General features: G+C 33.3%; 1 protein-coding gene across 1 annotated transcript in view; it reads left to right on the top strand.

Moving 5' to 3' along the window:
- Tll1 (tolloid like 1) overlaps nt 1-23,958 on the top strand; it is a 188,356-nt gene that overhangs the window by 133,464 nt on the left and 30,934 nt on the right. The window contains exons 10-15 of the mRNA XM_077792620.1: nt 3,693-3,795; nt 6,029-6,145; nt 7,311-7,456; nt 17,659-17,854; nt 19,869-19,994; nt 21,982-22,142. Of these exons, the coding sequence (XP_077648746.1) occupies nt 3,693-3,795; nt 6,029-6,145; nt 7,311-7,456; nt 17,659-17,854; nt 19,869-19,994; nt 21,982-22,142 (849 nt within the window). The remainder of the gene's footprint in view (nt 1-3,692; nt 3,796-6,028; nt 6,146-7,310; nt 7,457-17,658; nt 17,855-19,868; nt 19,995-21,981; nt 22,143-23,958) is intronic.

The following is a 23,958-nucleotide window of genomic DNA, read 5'->3' as shown; positions in this document are numbered from 1 at the left end:
TGGATTTAATTTTGATGGGACAAATCTGATAGGATGATATCTGAGATGGTAAGAAGATTCATTTGATATAAAGTTTAAGTAAATTAGCAAACTGAAAAGCTCGAACTTGAACCCAAGGTCTTTTGATTCCTACTCCAGAACAGCTTTAATTGTAGGAAGAGATGTTAATTATTTCTCCCTTTACTACAATACAATTTCAGAACTGAACAAAAATTTAATGTATTAATTATTAATTAACACATTATAATATGTTATTATTAAATATATAATTAATACATAATGATTATTATTTAATTATAGCAATTAATTATTGTAGGGATTGACAAACTTTTCTGGTGAGTAAATATTTTTGCCTTTAGAGGGTAGATAGTCTTTGTTCAAATGCTCATTTCTAGCATTGTAGTGCAAGAGCAGACATGGTTGATATAGTAAGGGAATGGATGCAATAATACTTTATTCACAAAAGTAGGTTGCAGGCAGATCCTGTACCAATCTCTGATCTACTCCCCATGAGCCTTATTTCTGAGAGAAAAAGCTGTAGTCAATCCAGAAAGTTTATTAGACTTGTTTAGGTTTCTTTGGGTTGGAACCTAACAATCTATTTCATCTTGTTGCTTTTGAATCTAATCTCTCTCTATCTAAAGAGCCATTTAATAATCAATCCGGTTGGCAATGTCTGCATCTTCCCTCTCCTCAGCTCTAAAGATGTAAATGTTATTGTAATTGGCCATTTTATGGTGCCCATGGACTTTGTTTAGGTAATCGATAATGTCTTAATTGCATGGACAAAAGTTAGTCGATTACATTTTTCTCCGGAGACTTGCAGACATCCAGTCCCTTGAGCTGTTGCTCTGTCTTTCTTCAAGATTCTTCACTCTGCAGCTTTGTGAAGCAAAGTTTTTAATAAGCAAATTTAACAGCAATTGTATCACTTTAATGTTGCAACTAGACTCCTAACAGATCACAGGAAACATGAGAACTGTTCTTTGAATCTCCTCCATCTCATGTTCCAAGGGAAGATGGTTAATTTTAACTTGATACTTATATTTACCATCTGAAATAAAATATTTGTATAATTGTACTATGTAGTATTCATTTTATCTTTCTTTTAAAGATGCAATATGTTTGCATAAAATAGCATAATATGAAACAACAAAATATTTTCCAAGTGCTTTTGATTTGTAATGCAAGTATGAATTCTGCTGGCAATTTTAGTCAAAGGCCAGAATTTTACTTCTATAGTCAGAGCCTGGGAGATTTGATTTTAGAAAACCTATCTTTATTACATTTTCTACTTCTAAAGAACTCTGTGTTTTATATTAGTGTCAGGCCGGTTTTGTTCCTCCACGGTGCTTGGAGTTTAAACTAGAAGATTAAAAACAAGATAGGAAACTTTTCTGCTCAGTTATCCCCTTTCCTGTGTGTGTGTGTGTGTATGTTTGTGTGTGTGTGTTGTGTTGTGTGTGTTTATTCTAAGTATTCGAATATTAACTATTAACAATCCAACCATGTCGTTTTTAATTTGGGATGAAATTTGATGATATACATCCAATTCATCAATTTTTTTTTTCCTCATGCAGGAGGAAATTGAAACTATTTTCACACCATTGTAAAAACTCCCCTTGAAGCAGAGAGAGGAGCCACAAAATGATCCATGGTTATCTTTTTTGTGTCTGTTTCTACTTTTGCTGTCTCCACTATAACAAATGATAACAAATGAGATCATATGGAGTTGAAACTCTGGTGGTTGCTATAGGGAAAATATGAATGCAGAATGAAACTTAATATCAGGCAGTGGTGGTATTCCCTATTTGTAGCAGACTTAAAGTAAACACACAGTTAAGTGAAAAAGCCAGAAATTATTCTCCCACTGTATCCCGAGAATAATCTGAGGTTGCATGGGAGAAGAAAATATTTGGGTAACTTGGAGAAAATAATTTAGAAACTAAAGCGTTTTGACAATCAAGTGTTGAAGATTTTGAAAAAGAAAGAAAAAATGATCAGTACTTTACCCTTGGACACTTAGGGAATTAAAAAAAAAAACTTTCCTGTAGTTATAAATGTACAGAATGCCTTTATTTTGTTTACTTTTATGTGGTGCTAAGGATCAAATTCAGTGCCTCACATGTGCTAGGCAAGCAGTCTGCCACTGAGTTACAGCCCTAGCCCCTATTTGGGAAATTTTTTCAAACAGTCTTTGAAAATATTTGAAACTAAAAAATTGAAGGAAAAATAGATAAGCTTCAAAATGGAATGATAAAAATAACTATTAAAAGTAAACACTAATAGTAACAAGTGAATAAGTACTAATTAAATAATAATGCATGCTGTATTATATTTTAAAAAGTATCTCTTATTTTTTCATCCTTGGTAGAATTTTGTTTCTTAGTACATTAATTAAAAAGTAGATGTTAATCTATATGAATAATTGAAGCTGTGCACCTAGATAGAAGATACTAAGAGAAATTTTTTGTGTGTGATATTGTGTCTTCATACTAGGAAGGAGTAGGCAAGCTAGGATTGATTTGCCATAATTAGTACTTAAATTTTTGTCAAATATTGTGTTTAAGAAGGGAAGAAGTATATGTTTTCTTCACAATATTGGTAGGATTTTTCTGTAATATAGGTTCAGGGTTATTGATTATATATTTTATCTCTTTCATTATTCCTTTAGATTTTTTATAACCAGCATTTTCTTTGAGCTCTTTGAATATTGTTATAAATTATTATTTTATAATAGAAACATTTCAAATATTCATAATTTGTTGTATTTGGGAAAAGTCCATTTCAATGTCAACAGGAAAAAAAAACAGGTATACTATGAGCCATAAGCATATTAGATAATTTAAGCAGAACCGAGTTAGAATGAGTTTTGAACACACAAAATGATTCCCAAATGAATTTTACTTAATTTGAGCACATTTCTAACATTAGATTGATTGTACTTTTGTTGTAATCAAGTAAATAAAGAGTTAATTCTTTGAAAAGTAAAGAACTTTTATGAAGCAATGAAAACATTATCTTTCCTAGAATTGCTCTTGAATTATCTTTACAAAAAGCAGCATCATTCCAAAACAAAGTACAGAATAAAGGTCATGTACAAAATCTAACTTGAAAGGCTTTGAATACGTATTCTTGGACCTTAAGAAGAGTAGTGACATATGAGTTTTATTATAGTTTCAAGGATACATTTAAATGCTAGGACTGCATTTAAACATTTCAACATACACAATGATATTACGTTCTGGGAAAATGGCACCCAGTGGTTATTTTTAACATAATTATAGATATCTGACTGTTTGTCTTTGAAATAAATTATTAAAAAGAAGATATTCATGAAAACATTGGAATTCTTCATAGTTTAAATCATATTTATCATAGAAAATTAATAATAAACTATTCAAATGAAGATTTGTTTTATTTGTGCAATTAATTGTTCAAATTCACTTTACAGAACGTTGGGTTAATTTAATTCCTTCTAGTTATAAACATTGTGCTTCTATTGGAATTATTAATGAAAATGAGAAAATATGGTTTGGGGGAATTTAAGAAAAAAATATTAGGGTGATTAAAATATAGAAAAAAGAAAGAAATAGCTGTAAGTTCCTTTTCACTGTAGTTTTGGTTCCTTCCTTCCAGGATTCAAATTACGATCATTTTTACTTTGTGTGTTGTTTTCCTCCATCTTACAGATTGTCTTAAATTTTACCACAATGGACCTATACAAGAGTAGTTTGTGTTGGTATGACTACATTGAAGTAAGAGATGGGTACTGGAGGAAGTCACCTCTCCTTGGTAAGTGCTTACTTATCTCCTATGTGGTTACACAAGTATTCTGTCCTGTACAGAGACCATCCATTCTCTCGAGCGTCATCTTAGAGTTTAAATGTATGTAGTCTACATTGCTTTTATTTCGACTCCCCTTTTCCAAACACACTCAGAGAAATGAATACATTGATTAATTGACTTAACTACAGGTGGATATTTGGATCTGAACGTAATGCTTGAGCATAGCTTTTTCATATATTAGGGTTATAATGATAATTCTTCAGTATGCTCCTGTTTTTTCAGCTTAATAATTGTGATTTTTTAATTCATAATTTTTTAAACATTTATTTTTTAGTGGTATGTGGACACAATACTATTTTTATTTTATTTTTATGTGGTGCTGAGGATCAAACATTTTGATGAAACAAAAACAAGATCAGGTGTGAATATATTCTGTGGGTGTTCTGTGTTTGCTGAGGCAGTAGCTTGTGTTCTGTCAGGTATTTGATAGATTCTTCCTGTGCCAAGCATATTCATTGTTTCTATAGATGTTGCTGGGTTTTCTTCCAAGAGTTTTTCTGTGGCTGAGAAAACAAAAACACTTGTAGTTTGTGTCATTAGCTGTAGCCAGATTTGGTCCCCATGTAAATCTGCCATCAGTGCTTAACCACAGACCACACTATTAACTTGTATGAGGTGGTTTACTGTTGCCCTGTTTAACTTAAGAGGTGAGAGCTGTTGTGAGCATCTGTGCTTCTATGTGGATATTTTCTTAATTTTTCCTTTTTTTGTTTTAGATTGTGGCTTCTTTTATTTTTAGAAGTAGCTTTGTTTAGCCATGTTGATGTGTTAGACAGATTTCTTTTTTCTGAACATCCCAAACCTACTGAATGGACACTCTTAGATTAAAAGTGACAGCAGCCTGAGTAAGTTGGAGATCTGTGGAAATGTTTAAAAATAGGGAAGTAATGAAGAATTAAAGTAATGTGAACAGTCAGGTTGAGGAAAACATTGTCTTGTACGTTTAGTCTCTTAGCCTAGATGAAGCCATATGTTATATACATTTGTGTATTCCAAAGGAAACATTTCATTAAGCTCATATAAATCTGAAGCTAAAATTTGAGTTATGTCCACCAGACTGACTCAATGTGATATGGTCTTCATGTAAAAAGATTTCTCCACCATTTCTTGAAAAACTTTAGCCCTCAGAGTGCTTGCCCTATATTCATCTGGAAAGGTGTAAGAATTATAAAAACTCAGGAATTATAAATAGTCCATATCCTCTGAGCGAGAGCTTAATTTTAACAGATTTTCCTGGCAATTTTCATGCATACTATAGCTTAAAATGCACTATAGGAACCTCTAATTCATTTTGCATCTTGGGAAGATATTGTTCTTTCTTTTCACTGTTGATAAATTTGCTTTATTTAAATTGGCTACCAGTTTTCTCATATTAAAATTATGCATGATGTCATTTTCAGAGGCACACAAAAGTAGATAGAAATGTCATGTGTTTATAGAATTATTTCTTGTGCTTTGTCACATTTAACCATTTGTCATTATGTGAGTTCTTAGAACCCCAAGGTAGACATACAGTAAGCAATGAATTTTTGTGGAAGGGTTGCATAAGAAAGGAAGAAACAATAGTTAGTATTGCATCTATTTTTCATTATTTTTACCTCTGGATATGCAATTAGAAAACGTCATATCTCAGACTGTAGTCTTATAGTAATGTTGGTTATTCTGCCTATAATTCCACCAATTGCAGCTTTATAGATGAAATAGTGTATGCAGTAAGTTCCTTGGAGTATTCCAGACATTGTCCTGATGGGTTCTCATTGACCCTGGCTAGAGAACCAACTTCTGTTTGGACCAGGAGCACATTTGTCAGCAAGTCACTCTCCTGCTTACTGACCAGATGGAGACTTGAACCAGTGTCTCCAGGGACTTGTGTCTTTTCTGTTTTTCACCTTGATGTATCATGGGTCCATCTGTAAATATCCTTTTTGAATTAACTCTTCTTACTACATGTGATGATAATACTGACATCAGTTGTTTGATAGTTTATAAATATATATGAAGAGAATGTTTTATTAACCTTTATTAAATAAATATTAAGGCACTATTCTGACTCTGATCACTAGGGATAGAGATACTAGCCAAACTAGGTTTTATATGTATAGTTTGTAGCTAATGTAGAAAGCAAGTAGAACACAGAATCATATTTATTTGGTGCTCTTTATTCTTTCATTTCTTTTAGGTAGATTCTGTGGGGACAAGGTGCCTGAAGTTCTTACCTCTACAGACAGCAGAATGTGGATTGAGTTCCGTAGCAGCAGTAACTGGGTAGGAAAAGGGTTTGCAGCTGTCTATGAAGGCAAGTCACATTGAAGTTAATAAATGAATATATTTTAGATCTCTCAGCTAAGTGTCCTTTTTTTCCCCCAATTTCATTAGAATGATTTTGTGACCATATTTAAAAGTTTTAAATTATAACATTTTGTGAACATGCATTTCAATATTCACAAATTATTTTTATAAAAAAAATCTCCAGACATTAAAACTGTTAAAAACAGCCATTTTTCTTGTATCAATGATATAGTAACAACAAGATGTGCTCAGAGAGGTGTGGGAGGAAAAAATCCAAATGGCACAAAGTGTTTAAAATTTGTTTCACAATACTATTAAAATAGTATGAAGACATTATTTTCCTTTGTCCTGATTTTGTACGTATTTGGTCCCAGCACTACTGAAATAGTCTATTATAGGAAACTGCACAGAAAGTAATTGTGCACATTTCTAAAGCATGCTTTGTCTAAATCAGAGAGTCAGCATTCGAGGAAGAATTTATTGCATGCTTTGTCCTATGCTTCTCTAAAACAATAAGATAGCATTGTGCTTCCTGGCTTTAAAAACAGCCCCTTACTCACCATGTGGTAGACAACGGAGACCCTTGCTTGTATAGGAGTTTAGGTAATTTCCAAGACAGAGATTTTTGCTTCCCTTAAACTTTTAAGTGAATGGAAGCATTTTGCTTTAAAGATTAACTGCACAGTGGTGAAGAGGATTATTTGGATGAAGCCACAGATGTTGAGCACATGATGCTAGCTCACTGCCAGAGGCCCATTCAGTTCTGTTCAGGGTGAAGCTTGTCTGCTGATGAGCTATTTTACCTGCGGTCAAAGCAGTTCAGGAAATCATAGAACAAACTCACATAGAATATATTTATAAAATTCCTAAAGGCTTATATAAGTTTAAGACATATTTATTTTTTCAGGGGTGAAAATGTGACATAAGAGTGATCAACAATTATATATTCCTTGACTGAGAGTGATCTACTGTTTATAGTTAAGAGAACTACATGTTTTACCCTCTAAATCTGCACAACAGTATAACCAGCCAACTCTGATTTTTTTTTTTTTTTATAACCTGGTTTTTATGTTCTTAGTTACAGGAACTGAACTTCAATATTGGCTTAATAGAAAATGAAAATGAAGTGCCATGTCTAGTTCTATTTATTTCCTTATTTTTGCTTTCTTCAGCTATCTGTGGAGGTGAGATACGCAGAAATGAAGGGCAGATTCAGTCTCCTAATTACCCTGATGACTATCGTCCGATGAAAGAGTGTGTGTGGAAAATAACGGTTTCTGAGGGCTACCATGTCGGACTGACCTTTCAGGCCTTTGAGGTAAAGTCTTTTAGGTGACCTTCATGGGGCATCTTCTCCATAAATGACAGTGGCATTTAAGGGAATCCTCATTAAACCAGTAAAGAAACAGAGAATCGGCCTTTGAATCAGTGAAGAAACAAAGGATCAGCTATAAAATGTAACATCAAGAGCGAAAGGTTTTTTAAATTTTTTTCTCCCTTTCCTCTTGCTACAGACTTTTTTAAGAAGATTAAAGCGAGTTTACATTAACTTCGCTATTTAAATTAGGATGTTTGAAGTGCTGACAATAGGGTTTTTTTTTTAATTTTTGACAAATGTGTGGGCTTATTTCACAAGACTACTTGGAGGGTCCATTAAATAATAGAACTTTTATTTCTCTTCTAAGAGGTTAAAAGGTAGACAATCTTTTTGTTGTTGGGAGAAAAATCCTTTTTTTTTTTTTTTTTTTGCTTTTTACCTGTTAACACAGATCATTGTTTACATCAAATATAGAAATCCAAGTGTTCTTAGGAGTTTTCAACTTCATCAAAAATATTTGTCAGGAAGATCAGAGGCACCATTTTATTATTAGATGAAGGGGTAGAATAAACTAAAGATGAATCAGAATTCTGGATCAAAGTCAGGGTCTCAAATGACTAGGCCCAAGCTGGTGAAAGTGTAATGTTTTGTGGAACAAGAGAAACTGAAGTAGTGATTTGAAGATAAGAAATGGGGGAGTTTTCCAGGGACTCTAGAGCATGTTTGAATCAAATAGTCACTTGAGAAATAGAGGCCAAGGTGAAGAAGTGAAGACGAACAATGAGATGGTGCTGGATCTAGATGCCATGATTGAAGATTCTCTCTACGCTGATCAGAAGCTTGATTTACTGTGTAAGTTGTCAAAAGGCAGTAAAGGGCCCCTGTCTATCAACAGCTAGGTTGCTCTTGCCATGGAGGGCAATGATCAGGGTCCAGGCTGTGGATCTATAACAGGAGCCTCAGGGGAATCTAGACATTTTCATAAGCCCAGAGATCTTCACACACTCTCTGTAAGCTGGCGTTCTGTACTTCTTTTGTACTTTTCTCTATCTTCTTCCCCTTCCGTGTGTCATTTAGTTTCCTAGATATATTTCTCAACATGAAAAAAAAAATGTCTCTGCTTTGATCAGGATGTTGTATTTTATGCTCAAAACTACTTTCCATTTTTGGAAATCTTGGTTCTGAAATTATCTGACTCCCATTTGAATTTTGTTATTTCATGGACACATAGGAGTGCAAATATTGTTTAGATAGACTAGTTAACAAGGAACTGAGATTGAATGAAAGATTTTCACCTGCAATTCAGACTGGAACTGATTATTGAAAAATTATCTACCCAATGGTCATATTACCTGTATTTTTGGGATATTTCAAGAATTAAGACATTAGCTGTCTTTCAATATATAACTCATTCGGTTATGGAATCCTCTCATTACAGAAATGATGTCAGACAAGGCATTCATCCCATGCACCTAAGAACAAGGAAAGATGAAATTACTGGCTTGGCTGTCTGTGCTTTTATTTTATTTTTTATGTATCAATGCAATAACAGTGATATTCTTCAAAAACAGGATAGGTTATGGACAAATAGGAAGCATTTGCAACTAGGCTGTACCTGACATGTCACTTAATACTTGTTGGCCAATTAAATGAATATACATGATTACTATGCTTTGGGACTGAGAAAAGTCAGGTAATAGTCTGACTGATAATACCTTTTGTTTTCTACAGTTTCCTGTCCTTTCTTCATTTTGCCATATATCCCTTATGTTTCTGCCTGTTTCACTTAGATACTGGGCATATTTCAATGCGTAACCACACCAAATTTTTATCATCCTCATTACAACCACTCTTCCTCAACTCACCTGAGTTCTACCTCAGCATTTGGTGTCACCATTTACCTACAGAATATCCTTAATTCTATTTTTTTCCCTTAAGCCTCCTCGTGAGGCTCTGAGCATATTCCATTAGCTTTGTCTTCGAATTATGCACATACATCATGACTTCGTAACAATTCCTGGCTGCCACCCTGTCCCTGTCCTCACCTCTTCATTTGGAACTCTTGCTGAGCACCTCAGGTCTCAACTCTTTCCCTACCTGTCCTGTTCTCTATAGAATGGCCAGAATGATGCTGTTTCAAGTTAAGGTGATGGTGACGACATTACTTACAATCACCTTCCTGGTTTACATCAAACCTAGAGTAAAATCCAGACTCAATTATGGAGCAAGACACTCTGCAATTCAGTCTTTAATATCCTTCTCTCTCTTCCTATGTCAGCTAGCATCCAGGACCTTCCTATTTCATGGCTTTTGACACTGATATTTACCTACCTCTAGATCTTTGCTCTTATTCCTCCCTCACATCATTCAGATCTCTGTTTATTGCTTTTTTTTTTATACTGGGGATTGAACATGGAAGCATTTTACCACTTAGCCTCACACCCAGCACTTTAATTTTTTTTGTTATTGTTGTTTTTGTTTTTGAGATAGAGTTTCACCAAGTTGCTTAGGGCCTCACTGAGTTGCTGAGGCTGGTCTTGAAGTTGGGATCCTTCTGCATCCAGCCTCCTGAGTTGCTGAGATTACAGGCCTGCACTACTGTGCCTGGTGTATTGCCTTCTTTAAAACTACTTGCTCATAATGCTTTAAAACATTTTCTTACCCTACAGTTTTTAAACCATCACTCTTTCATTTTATTTCATTATATTTACAACAACTGGAATTTATGCCATGAATCTGTTTGTTTACATGTTTATATGTTCATTTATATGTTTATATGTTCATTATTAGTTTCAGGAACTGAACTTCAATATTGGCTTAATAGAAAATTAAATTACCCCTACCTCCTAATACTATCACCTTGGGAGTTAGGATCTCAATGGTGACATTCTGGGTATGAATATATTTCTCCTTAGTTCATACCTTTCTGGGAATTTATGCCACAGTTTCATCTTTCCCAGTATGACCTGGATTTTAATATAAGTAAAGAACATAAGCCTAAGTATCTTTGTTAATGAATTTCGGGCATCTTTGAGAAGAGGACCTTTTTGGAGGGACCAAATATTTATACTATTTGAAAAGTGCTTTGGCCTGAATGTTTGCATGCCCTGAAATTTATACTTTGAGATCCTAATTCCCAAGGTTATGGTATTAGTGATGGTCTCACTAAAATATGATTAATCACCAAAGGATAAGGATTTTACCTGTTGCTGATGCCTATATCTCCAGCACTAATGACTTCAAGATTAATAGTTGATAATAGAACAGATGGATAGATAGATGTAGGTGTTTGAATGAAAATTAATGAAGTCTCGTGGATGGAAATTAAGATCACCTTTTAGGATCAAAAGTATGTAGGTTTCTATGAAGAAGGATACAATCCTAGACAGATAAGTTAGATTTAGAGGACTTGGTAGGCTGTGTGACTGAATTTAGGCTGGAGATCCTGAGTCCTCCTAAATCTGAAACTGATAAGGATTTAGAGTTGCCTAAATCTAGATATAGAAACTGAGCTTAGGCCATTGACCAAGTATCACACCAGCTAGCACTAAAATTCATGTACACTTGATTTTATTTGCAAATTTGCCTATTCAGTAAAATTTGTGCAAGCCAAAAATAAATATTCATCATGTTTTTGGAATCATTTAAAGTCACGCATAGAGCACCTAACATGGATATTACCAGCTGTGATGTGCTTTACTGGGAAAACGTGTGTTAGATAAGCCTCACTCAGGAATGAGTCATAGCGTTGTTGGCTGTGAGTTTGGTGTTCATGAATTGCCAGTATATTAAGGTGTCCTTAAATAGAAACACACATAAAACAAGGCTATGTACTGATTGGTTGATAAAAATTTTATGACTAGAATCTTACAAAAACCTAACACTATAATTTCCTGGGAGCAATGAATCAATCTGCTAATTCACTGTTCTCAGCAACTTTATAGAATACACTAACGACACTGTCGTTATCAATAATCAGTTGAATATATTTTCTTAATTGTCGTACCATGCCTTAGATGGTTTATTTAGTCAGTTATCTGTTTAAATACTTATTTTTGTTTACACATCATGTTTTAAATTTGCATATTATGTATTTTATATTGAAAATACATAATCAAAGATAATGTCATCCCAAATTCTCAATGTTTCTTGATTTTGCCTAACAAAACAATTTTTATTCACTTAACTGAGTCATAAACTCTTTTCAAAAACTGTCTTACTTTTCTCCTTTATTCTCTGTTACTCTAAAAAGGCCACTAAGATAAAACTCATCATTCTGTTGAGAGCTACTGTAAAAACAAACTTATTAGATCTCCTTTATGGGAATTTATGCCACAGTTTCATCTTTCCCAGTATGACCTGGATTTTAATATAAGTAAAGAATGTAAGCCTAAGTGCTTCTGTTAATGCTTATCAGGTATATTTGAGGAGAGGACCAAATATTTATACCATTTGAGAAGAGCTTTGCATGTCCTGAATGTTTGCATGTCCCGAGATTTATACATTGCAATCCTAACTCCCAAGGTGATGGAATTAGGAGGTGAGGGGGTAATCAGGATGTGATTAGTATCTTAGGTTCCTGTGTAGTCAAGGACCACAGCAGGATGTGATTAGGTCATAAGGGTGGAGCCCTGATGAATCTGATTACTGAACTGGTGAAGAAGGCCTAGAGAGCTTCTACCACAGGAGGACATAGTGAAAATGTGCTAACTTGTAGAGGGCTCTAACCAGACACTGATCTGCTATTGCGTTGATCTTGGACTTCTCACCTCCCAAGCTGTCAGAAATAAATTTCTGATGTTTGTAAGCCACTCTGTCTATGGAAGTTTCTTATAGCATCCCCAGTGTGGAGTAAGATAGGAAACTTTCTCTTTTCTTACGGGATGCAGTATTTTAACACTAATATATGGAAGTAAATTTGTATATAAACTTAGATTATCTCTGAAATTAATTCAAAGAGTTCATCCTCTGTTCAGCAGAAGTGTTACTTATAAAATTATAAGCCTTAAGTACTCTTTTATTTGAGAACTTTCAGTATGCAGAAATAGAGAAGAGAAAAAAGTTTTGGAGACTGGGAATGTTTACAGGAACAACTTCAAAGAAATGTCAATAAAATAGAAAAGAAGTGAAATAAACCTGGAGCTTACTTTTGTTTAAACTGAAATCCTCACATACATTAATTCAAGTGGGATTAAGTTTGAGGTACTTGTCAACATTGCTACACATTCTGATTTGAGGATTCTTTCCTTATGAAAACCAGAGATGTTTAACAGCCTTAACCATCGTTGCTACAAGCTTCAATGTTCCTGCATACAACAGGCTTTATCTTATTATTTGGTAAATTGCCCAACTAAAAACACTCTTTTAATTTCTTTAAATATTTGCATTAGCTTACAATAAGTAGTGGTCTTTGTAAATGAACTAAGAAGCCAAGATAAGGATGTCTTAGTTATGTTCTTTTACTTGCTATGCAGTGTTTTGGGGGGTGTGCAGCTAAGATTATGTATTGGCTAATGACTGAAGAAGAGAAGAATTAAGAAGCTCTTCAGAAATTGTAATTTAGTCTACAATTGAACTCTGAGAGGTTTGCAATTGTTACTTTAAATAAACTTGCCTAAGTTCACAAAATTGGTAGCATTGTGATTGAAACAAAGTTCCCAGTCTGTGTATTTACGTCACTGAGTCCTGGTAGCCAAGAACCACCATAGTATTCTTCAGTATTCTTTCCTTCTATCCAATGCTGTTCCCTCCCAAATGTTTTCATATGTATTGATATCTGGTATTGCCCATGGTATTGCATGTCAGTCAGGGACACGTCTACTTCATTCATTGATGTTACACACTGTCAAGTATATACTATTTGTGCATAGAAGTTATTAGTAAAACTATTACATTCATGAGTAAATGTAAAATGCTTGTGTCTTGAAGAAAAACAAAAAAGGAAGTGGAGGCATTTAAATAAAGAATCCACATGAAAACAAACTTAACCAAGACCCAGGATGTTGCTTTTAACATTTTGAGTATATTTTCCCCCTTTTACAACTGTAATCATGTATTAATATTAACTCAATATCAAATACATGTACTGATAAATATTAATTTTATAGAATAACAAAATTAAACATAATTATTTATATTAAGCCTTCCCCTTTTTTGTTCAGGATTCTGTTTGTTGATAGCATTAGTTCCTGGATTTTACATGATTTTTCTCACTATTAAATTTAACTTAATATTTAATGATAAATGCTTACCTGTATTGCTTGTATTATAGTTTCCTTAACATTTTCCTCAAGAGCAAAAAACAACTTTAACTTTGTTCTGAGTATATATCATTATGAGTTATATTACCTATAAAAGTTGCATTATTTTGATCAAAACATTACTTATATTTGAATGTATAATTTGATTAGATTTTAAAGCTGCATTATAACACTACGTAATAAGATTTTTACTGTAGTAAAATATCTGTGACATGAAATTTACCATCATAATCATTTTGAAGTGTATGTTCAGTAGTTTTAAGTACATTTCACATTGGACAATCAATCTCTAGGACTCTTTTCATCTTGCAAAACTGAATTCTATATCCACTAACAATAGTTCTCTCAATCTTCCTTTTCCCTTCTCCCCTCTCTCCTCTCCCAGTCCCTGGCAGGAATAATTTTCTTCTGTCTCTGTAAATTTCTGTTCTATGTGTGAGTCTAGGTATCTCCTATAAGCAGACTCACATATAGCATTTATTTTTTTCATAATCGGCTTATTTCACTAAGCATAATGTCAAGTTTCATCCATATTGTAACATATATCAAAATTTCCTTCCTTTTTATAGCTAAATATCAATTCATTGTATGTATATTTATTCACCTGTACAAGGACTTCCATCTTTTAGCTGTGAATCATATTGCTGTGAGTACAGATATACAATTACATATGTTTATTTCTATATACACTATTTTGTATAATGTATGTTGGATGCAAAGCCTGGGTCTGGCCCCTTCCTCTTGGACTGGCTTTCCTTCCGTGTTAGAGTTCATTTGCAAGAACAGCTCAAGAAACTCTGTACAAATTGGTGGTTTTAAAATGAGAGGTTGACCACTTTTAGCCCAGTTAAATTCATTTTACTTTTTTGCTAAACGGTAAAACTCACTTTTTTCTTAGTTCAATAACTGGCTATTAAAGGTAGAGATCCCCACTGAGTAATGAAATGTAACACTAACCCCTCTGGCTGGCCTTTGGTGGTGTTATTCCTTTTTTGTGTATTTGGACCTATTTCAAGTATCATTTAAATATCAGTTTTCTGAAAAAATGTTCAGAACTTACTATCACTTTCACTGTATTCTTTATGACATATTGGGTCTGTTCTCTTTGTGATAAACTTGCCACTTTCATATGTAGATTATGCTCTGATTACATTAAAGTGTGTAATAAATCAGCATCATTATTACAAAACATATTTCTTATGTGTGTGATTGTGCATGACATTGCACCTGACTCTCAGCTCTTTGAACTGCATCCATGTTTTAATTCAAGAAGAAACTGCTTTTCCTTTTTTATTTATTTATTGCTTTTATATATCATCAGCTTTGTTGTTCCTTTTTTCAAGAAGCTTAGTGTTATTGGCATGACATCAGTGGACTTAATTCACTTTGTATCTTCAGCACATTTATTCTGTATATTCATTGATGAAGTGATATGGCACAGGTGGCGAAAATATCGCACAAATGGCATAAAAATGACTCACAATTTCACTTATGCTTTCATTCATCATGTAGGTGCACTTGACGAAGAATAATTATAATTAATAGCAATGAAGCATATTCATTGTACTTGCCTTCCACACAGGATTAAACTGGAAAGGTATACAAACACCATCATTCCAATCTTTGAGAAGAGGTCTAGGGTTGGTGTTGTGAGGCATAATGCATTTCTGAATATGTTAAGTTCATATAGATAAAAGGCACATTTCATTTCTAAACAACTCGATCAGTAAGACACTGTTATGTGAGTATGCAGTCCCTATTTCTCCTGTGTTACCTCCTAATACGAGGTACATAATATTTAGTATATAAATAAAATGAAATCCATAAGTAGGTACTAGTGTAATTAGTCCTAAAATTAGACATTTTTATACATTTACCCATGATATCTGAATATCTACACTTTGTGTATCACATATTTAAGTATTCGTGTTTAACTAAGCAGTGAATATATTAGAAATTAAAATTGAAAGCGATTTATTGTTTATTGATTAAAAGGACAGTGTGTGTGATGAACAGGGAAATATCAATTTCTGTTTAATCATTCAAAAAAATTTTTTTTCATTTTCAATAGTGTCTATATTGTTTGCCTGTGAATAGCACAATTTTAAATGCAACTGTTTTCTTAAAATACTAATTGAAAGACCTTTGAAATTAGCTTACTAATTTTTATTCTAGCATGCCTCTTAATATGAAACAATATGATTTAATTTTTATTAAAGGACCTTCTCCTGCAAGGAGTTTTTTTCTTATCATTTTCAATTCCTTTCCTCTTTCATCTTGTTTTATTCCCTCCCTTTTCCAATATGATTTATGAATTGGGGCAATTTATTCTATATTGCTCTAAGCAGCTGAGGATCTATAGTTGGTTTTTTATCTGCATTCTTGTTACTGTTTAGTGTTGACTTTTTTCTTTTGTCTTGAGGAAAAATGTGTGCATTTATGATTCGCATGCTCAGTGAGCCCCTACCTGTTGATATCATTAAGAATTGCTACCACTACCCCATTCCCAATTCTTATACTCCTTACCTTGTTTCACTCATATTTTCTCATGGAACTTGACACTTTCTAATATATTCTGATTTGATTGCATATTTTTTGATTATGTACTGTTATTCCTTTTCTATTTTTCCACTAGAAGAATGTAATATACAGAAGGGCAAAGTTCTGATATTTTGCTAAATGATATACACCAAATATTGAGAAGGGTACCTAGCTGAGAGTAGGTCCTGAATGTTTGTTGAAAGAATGAATGAATTCTCTTTTGTGGTTGCAGGAAAGAAAATGGCAAATGTAGCATGTACTCTTACATCAAAATCTGTGCTTCTAATAAATTTATTTCCTGGTTGTCTTTATGCTACTTGATATGAAGACTATCACTGGTAATGCATTGATGGATTTGTAAAAGGAGTTTTCAACCAACTATATAAGCAGTTTCATGCATTCAGATTGTAACTCTCTGAATGAATCTAATTCCAAAAGAAATAGAATTTCTGATATTAGTTTCATAATGGGAGAACTCCATCAACTAATGAATTACATGTTGAATAGTAGTTGACACGATGTAATAGTATTAATGGTTTTTAAATTATGGATGCCTTTCCTTTATAGCTTTAAATACCTAATAAACAGTTGAGACTTCAGGGATAATACCCAATTTTTATGAAAAAGAAAGTTAAAAGTAAAAATTTTATTCAGAATTTGTCTTATTATTTTTATAGTAATCTGTACATTTTTTGGTCTGTTGTGTTTAGAAGTTAAGGGCCAAATTGTTCATGAACAAGAGTACTCTATGAAGTGTCAGGTTCATGAACAAGAGTCAGGCTGACATTCTGATCTAATATTTGCATTTAGTCATTAAGGAAAGGGAAATTATGGGGGTTAAAAAGAGTGTGTCAATGTAAAAGGGCTCATGCAGACAAGACCATGTTACCTTGAGAAAAAGAAAGCCAGCCAAATATAGTGGCACATGCCTGTGATCCCAGAGAATTGGGAGGCTGTGCCAGAGGATCACAAATTCAAAGCCAGACTTGGCAACTAAGTGAGGCCCTAAGCAATTTAGTAAGACCCTGTTTTTGTTTTTGTCTTTTTAAATGAAACCACTGCTGATTCTACAAGATAGAAGTCTTTCTATGCCCAGCCATGCTAATTATGGATAAAGAATGTTATACACAATGAAATACTGTCATCACATATTATCAGATTTTCCATTCAGATTTTCCTGCTGGTCCTAACTCACATGGATATATTTCCATACAATTTTAACTTTTAAAAGTCCTTTATTCAAATGTAACATGTGCGCTTGTGAGAAATACTTATTGCACTCACTTAAGTAACTTTTGTATTAACAACTCAGTCCTATGGCACTGAGAGTACATAATAATCCTCCTATAAAATTGTTTATGTATTAATGAGGTCATGTTCACAAATTTTTTATTATTGTAGATTGAAAGACATGACAACTGTGCCTATGACTACCTAGAAGTTCGAGATGGAAACAGTGATAATAGCCCTGTGATAGGTCGTTTCTGTGGTTATGATAAACCTGAAGACATAAGATCTACCTCCAATACCTTGTGGATGAAATTCGTTTCTGACGGAACTGTGAATAAGGCAGGGTTTGCTGCTAACTTTTTCAAAGGTAATTTGCAGTAATGTGCAAACATCAGATTTTCTTTTTCAGGGAGAATTGTATTATTTATTTTAAAGTTAGGGAAAAACTGGCTTGTGGTTGTATTAAAAGTTGAAGTATGCTCTGTTTATAAAGATATTTGGTGAATTTTGATGGGAAAGGTAACTAGTGAAATATTGGAGTTTGGAACTTCGTAGCACCGGGTAGAGATGCTGTTAGGATGGCTACCATATGTTCTTTATGAAATAGTCAAAATAACAAAATTCAGAAAGGAAGAAAATATTTACAGTACATGAATACACGTAATAAACAAAGGATCCGTAACCAGAAGGGAATTTATTGAGATGTAGTTGACACATCAGTTTATCTCCAAGTGCCAGCATGTCTAAAGAATCACTTCCAGAATGGTGTTCTTCCACACTGGAAAGAATTTACATCTTCTTTAGCAAATTATTCTGATGCCTAAAATGTCTTTATGACAAAGGATTATTGCTGATCAGCTTTAATTTTGAATTGCATAATTGCATTTTTATTTTTATCTCACATATTTGATGTGTTTTATGAAGGTAAAATGAAAACTACTTTTGTGTAAATAGAAACATCAAATATGCCTATAGGAAATTTGTAGACATTTATATTAAGTGTGTCATTGTTGAATAAAATTTCCTATGAGTGGAGCAAACAATTATCTCTACACTGCTTTTTATAGGATAAATGAAGCAATCAATATGTATATGTCAAAATTTATTGATAGACATCTAAATATTTTCCTTATTTCAAGAACAAGAGTAAATGAATTATCCCTGAGAGTTACTTAAGTATTCATCATATGAATTGAAATACAGAAAAACTTGATGCTCTAACTATATGAATCAATCAAAGTGTAAAATTTTTTCTGTATGTGTTATATTTCACAGAAAAAAATTGGGCTGCCAAACATTTTTCCTGTGATATTTATGTATATTTGGTTATCAAAAATACTTAGTGTTTTGCTGATAGATAATTTCACCAGAGGATCTTTACAATTTGCCTAATTCACATTAAGTTATTTCTTGAAAGCAAGATATGGAGTATTCTGTTATATACATTTTTAAAAATAGTATCTATTTTTCAGACATTTTCATATACAGTTTAAGTAGCATATACATTTGTGAAAATATTGAATTATTATGTTATGCATCAAAATGTCCTTATAAGAAACAGTGAATATAAGTATTTAAAGTAAACACTTTAAAGAGATCCAGTCAACTTCTGAGTTTTTTATTTGTTAGAATATTAATTTATAACATATTTGCCACATAATATTTCTTAATAATGATATTTTTAAAAAACTTTTTATGCCTGTGAATGGCAAATTTGAGGCCAGACTCAGCAACTTAGCAAGACCTTCTGCAACTTAGCGAGACCCTGTCTCAAAATAAAAAATACAAAGTGATGGATTTTTACTCAGTGTCAGCGCACCCCTGGGTTCAATCTCCAATATGAAGGAATAATTTTATATGTGTGTGTATGATGCTGAAGATTGACCCCAGGCTGGTCTTGTACATGCTAAGCTTGTACTCTATCACTGAACTATATTTCAGTAGCCCCTAGAATCATTTTTTTGAGATTCATCTAGCAAATTATACTATGAAATTAATAGGGACACTATGCTTTTTCAGTAAGTTTTTCTATTTCATTCTGAACAACCTCTAAGATTTGACAGTCTCATTTGACCTGAAATTCAGGAAAAAAAAAAAAAAAACACAAACATGCACACTGTGTCTTGGAGAAGGTACTGTTCCGTTTTGACCCTGTCCTAGTTTTCTCTTGGTTCTTCCATGACTCTTAGGAGGCTACAGCAACATGAGCCTTCTGTGTGATCCATCAAGGGCTTATACATTGTTCCTGCTCCTTTCCCAAAGAAATGAATCGTCTTTGTTTTATTTAGAGCCAGTAAGCATCATATTTACAAAAATTTTTGCACCCTACCACGTAAAGACAAAACGCTCCACTTGTTCTGTATCTCTCACCATTGTTATAGAGGAGGACGAGTGTGCCAAACCTGACCGAGGAGGCTGTGAGCAGCGCTGTCTGAACACTCTGGGCAGCTACCAGTGTGCCTGCGAGCCTGGCTACGAACTGGGGCCTGACCGAAGAAGCTGCGAGGGTAGGGCTGGATTGCCACAGTGCTGCCTGCCTGGAGACCCCTGCCCATCCCTTTCCTTCATGTATTCTCATTCTCTTGTCTCTCTCTTTCCTTCATGTTCACTTCAGTCACAGTCAGGGCTGCTGTGAATCTTTGCCTGGATTCTTGTTAGAGATCAGTCCCTTTCTCTTTTGGTCACCAGGCCCATAATGGATGGATGGATGGATGGATGGATAGATATAGATCGATACATACATACATATTGATTTCTATATCTAGATCTAGTTTTGTATCCATCCCTTCATGCATCCATCCATTGGTCTATTCATCATTGTTTTTATCTTTTTTTTTTAAACATATTCTATGAATGTTTCCCTTATTAAGATGACAAGCCAGAATCTGAACCATCTTTGTATCTTTAACATCTAGCATAGTCAGAGCAAAGCATTTAGCATAAAGCTAAATGCACATTTTATGAATATATGATTTATTAAATCATCACTTGTCATGGTTTTCTGCATTTTCCCTTCACAATCTAATGTGAGGTTTGCCATACAGTGTTTTGTTCCCATGGCTTAAGATCCCTTTCCTAAGAATTTAAAGCTCCCTCTTTTTCACTTTCCCTCCTCCACCCTTTTACAGACCTTCATTAACAGATGGAAGAAATTGACTGCTCTTCCTTCCTATGGTCAATTTATATTTTATCTCTCTTTAAAAATTCTGCTAAATTTATCTACCTAGAACTTGTAGCAGTTTACTATTATTTGTATTCATGTACTAATTTATTTTGGGTTTTGCTCACCAAGAAGCAAGTCTCTGGAAAGTGAGCACCTTGTTCTCCAGTGTGTCTGTAACAGGATGAAAGTGGCAAAAGCAGCAAAACTGTTTGCTTAAGGAATAAGTGTCACACCCTTGATGGCCTATTTCTTAAAAAAAAAAAAAAAATCAGTCTCCCTATTTCTTCTTGTGAGTTTGAACTTTGTCTGGCTTTCAAAAGTCTCCATCCTACCTGTTAAACTACTAATCCTCCTCTCCTAGAATGAAAATGACATAGTTACAAAGTAGATGCAGTATTATTTCAGAAGAGAACAATGTATATCAATCATAAAAGAACATGACCATTATTTATATGTGGGTCCTAGAAACAAACATTTTACTTCATGGTCATTTGCCAAAAACTGATAAAAGTGAATGTTCAGGTAGTATTTTTGCATACTTATAAATATGGCAATATATATGCACATGCATATGTGCACAAAGGCAAAGAAAGAGGCCAGTTATCTTTATGTAACTTTGGACTCCCTAGGAGTTAATTAATTATACTGTGCACAATATATGTCCTTTTCTTTCAACTTGCTTTTGGAAAACATGATTTTGCAAATTTTGGTATCAATAGGAAAGAGAAGAAATATAAATAGATCATCCCAAAGGAAAGAAAACCAGTTGTTAAGTAGATTTTTTTTGGAACAAGCATGTTCTGTTTAACACAATTTATCTTGTTTGTTAGCTTAGATAATAGCATTACTTGTTTTGGAAAAAATAGTTTGAGAAAATAGATAATTGATTTTGGTCTTATTGCCATGAAACCTTTTTATGATATCTATCTATCAATGTACATTTCTTTCCTTAATTCCCACAACAGCCTTATCAATTCTTGAGAAAAAATTTTTTTTTCTTAATTCTATAGTAGCCAAGACATTATGGTAGTCATTATACTAATTTAAAAGTTAAGTAACCCATTTTATATTGCTTGACCAACTTTCAAGTGATTTAAAATGTGGTAGTACAGTCATAATCTACTTTGTTCTAAAGCTATAAGATAGCAGTTTATAAATGGGATTTGATGATTAAAATAGTTGTATTAAAAGCTAAGGAGCAGAGAGTGCAGTATTAGATTTTGAAATCCTGAAGATGGTTGAAATTTAACATTGGGATGCTAAGGTACCAGTGGAAATGGGGGGGTCAGAAGGGGGTGATGTTATTAAGCAAACCTTTTCCTTCTTTTTAGCGGCTTGTGGAGGACTTCTATCCAAGCTCAATGGCACCATCACTACCCCAGGCTGGCCTAAAGAGTACCCTCCCAACAAAAACTGTGTGTGGCAAGTGGTTGCACCAACTCAATACAGAATTTCTATGAAGTTTGAGTTTTTTGAATTAGAGGGAAATGAAGTAAGTGAACCATACATACCACGCATTTGAATCATACTTTGAGAATTACTAAGGCAAACTGGCAAAGATTAAAAAACAAAGAAAAAAAGAACAAAAGGATCTATTATAATGATGTAGGTGTTGTAATGTTTCTTTGTTCTGTTGCTCATTTCTGCAACTGATTATAATTGTTGTTGATGTTGGATGATATTTTAGACAATTTCTGGGAGATTGAAAATCAGCCAGAGGGAGTTTTAACTCAGCAGATTTAATACACACTATTTTCCTGATTTATTAAATAATTATAGAGTATTTAAGGTCAACTTCTTGCCGCATAGACTTTCTTTAAAAAAAAAAAAATCAGGATCCACACAAAAATGTAAGAATGGGAGAATGTGGAACATTTTGTTGGTAGGAATGAATATATTTCGATTAATGAAGAATTAAGAGAAATAATAATTAGAAAGAAAAGTTGGAGGTTGAAAACAAGAAGAGGCAAAGATTGAAATGCATAAACAAAATTATGTATAAAGCCCACAAATAGTCCCAATAATCATTGTCCCAGGGACAGTGATACATTGTAGTTCTGTTCTCTTCTCTGTGTGGCATTTCATTACGAATTTTGCTCCTGGTTCATCGATAAGGGAATGGGCTTGGGATGTGGCTCAATGGTAGACTGCACACCTACTGTGCTCACTGGCTGAGTTTAGTGCCCAGCACTGCGAAAGAAAAGAAAAGGAATATTTATTTTTTAGCCTCAGTAATATATGTACTTAGTTGACACTATCTTTTCTTTACAAAATATAGCATACATTGCAAAGGTACAGTTTTCTGTCAGGTGGTCACATTAAAATAAGTGAGATCATTTGTTTGAAAAATCCTTTGTGCTAATACACACTAAATACACACTAAATTCAAATGGGATGTCAAGCTCGGAAATAAGAACCTTTCAAAAATTTTCCTGGTCAACGCTGATTTAATTCAAGAGAAAAGGTGATAAACACTTTTTTGTTTGGTGGTTCTTACTTTCTGTTATTTTTTTCTGCTTTTCAGTTTTGCTTACTCTTCAATGAACATGATTCAACACTTCTAAACATGATAAAATTAATTCATAAAGATTATTGTGTCTTTGTTATATTTCTGTCAAAACACAAAGTGTGAGAACAAATATATCTGGGATAATAATTGTTGGGAACATTTGTGGATTTTACATATAATTTTGCTTTTATATATTTATCTTTGCCAGTTCTTTTTTTTAACCTCCTATTTTTTCCTTCTTTTTAATCTGTTTTCTGTCTATAGTAGCCAAAGTACTTCTGTGCATTTTAAAAATCTATTTCTAGGGTTTTGTGACACAATAGATAGATGACTTTTGTTCCCCTTTAAAGGAGACTAAAGTCTGAATTTATACATTTTAGATGATTGTAGAATCTTAAAACTCAATGGACCTTTTCAGATTATTTTTTAACATTATGTGTGAGTTTTATGATGGGATACACTGAAGTTTATCCTTTTAATATATTTTATCCAAATGGAACATCTTTTTCCTTTTGTGACTACTTCAAATTTGGGGAAATGTTAAAATGAAGACAAAATTTTTATGGTATTTTTGGAAAAGCTTTTATTGAGTTAAAATTCTTGAAATGGGATTTCTCTATCAATTCCTGTGATTTGATATGAACTGAGTATTGAATGACTTTTACTCTCATAGTTTTCGCTAAAGCTATTAGTTGCAGCAAGTGAGATATTTTGAATTCATTAATTGGTACATGTTTCTGAGAAGACTAGAGAGAGATTTATATTCAGGATGAAGGAGGGCAGTGATTTACATAAATGG

This window comes from Urocitellus parryii, chromosome 14 (assembly GCF_045843805.1).
Source record: "Urocitellus parryii isolate mUroPar1 chromosome 14, mUroPar1.hap1, whole genome shotgun sequence".
Classification (NCBI taxonomy): domain Eukaryota; kingdom Metazoa; phylum Chordata; class Mammalia; order Rodentia; family Sciuridae; genus Urocitellus; species Urocitellus parryii.
The sequence above is the reverse complement of the archived record's forward strand: the minus strand, read 5'-3'. Positions and strand labels throughout refer to the sequence as shown.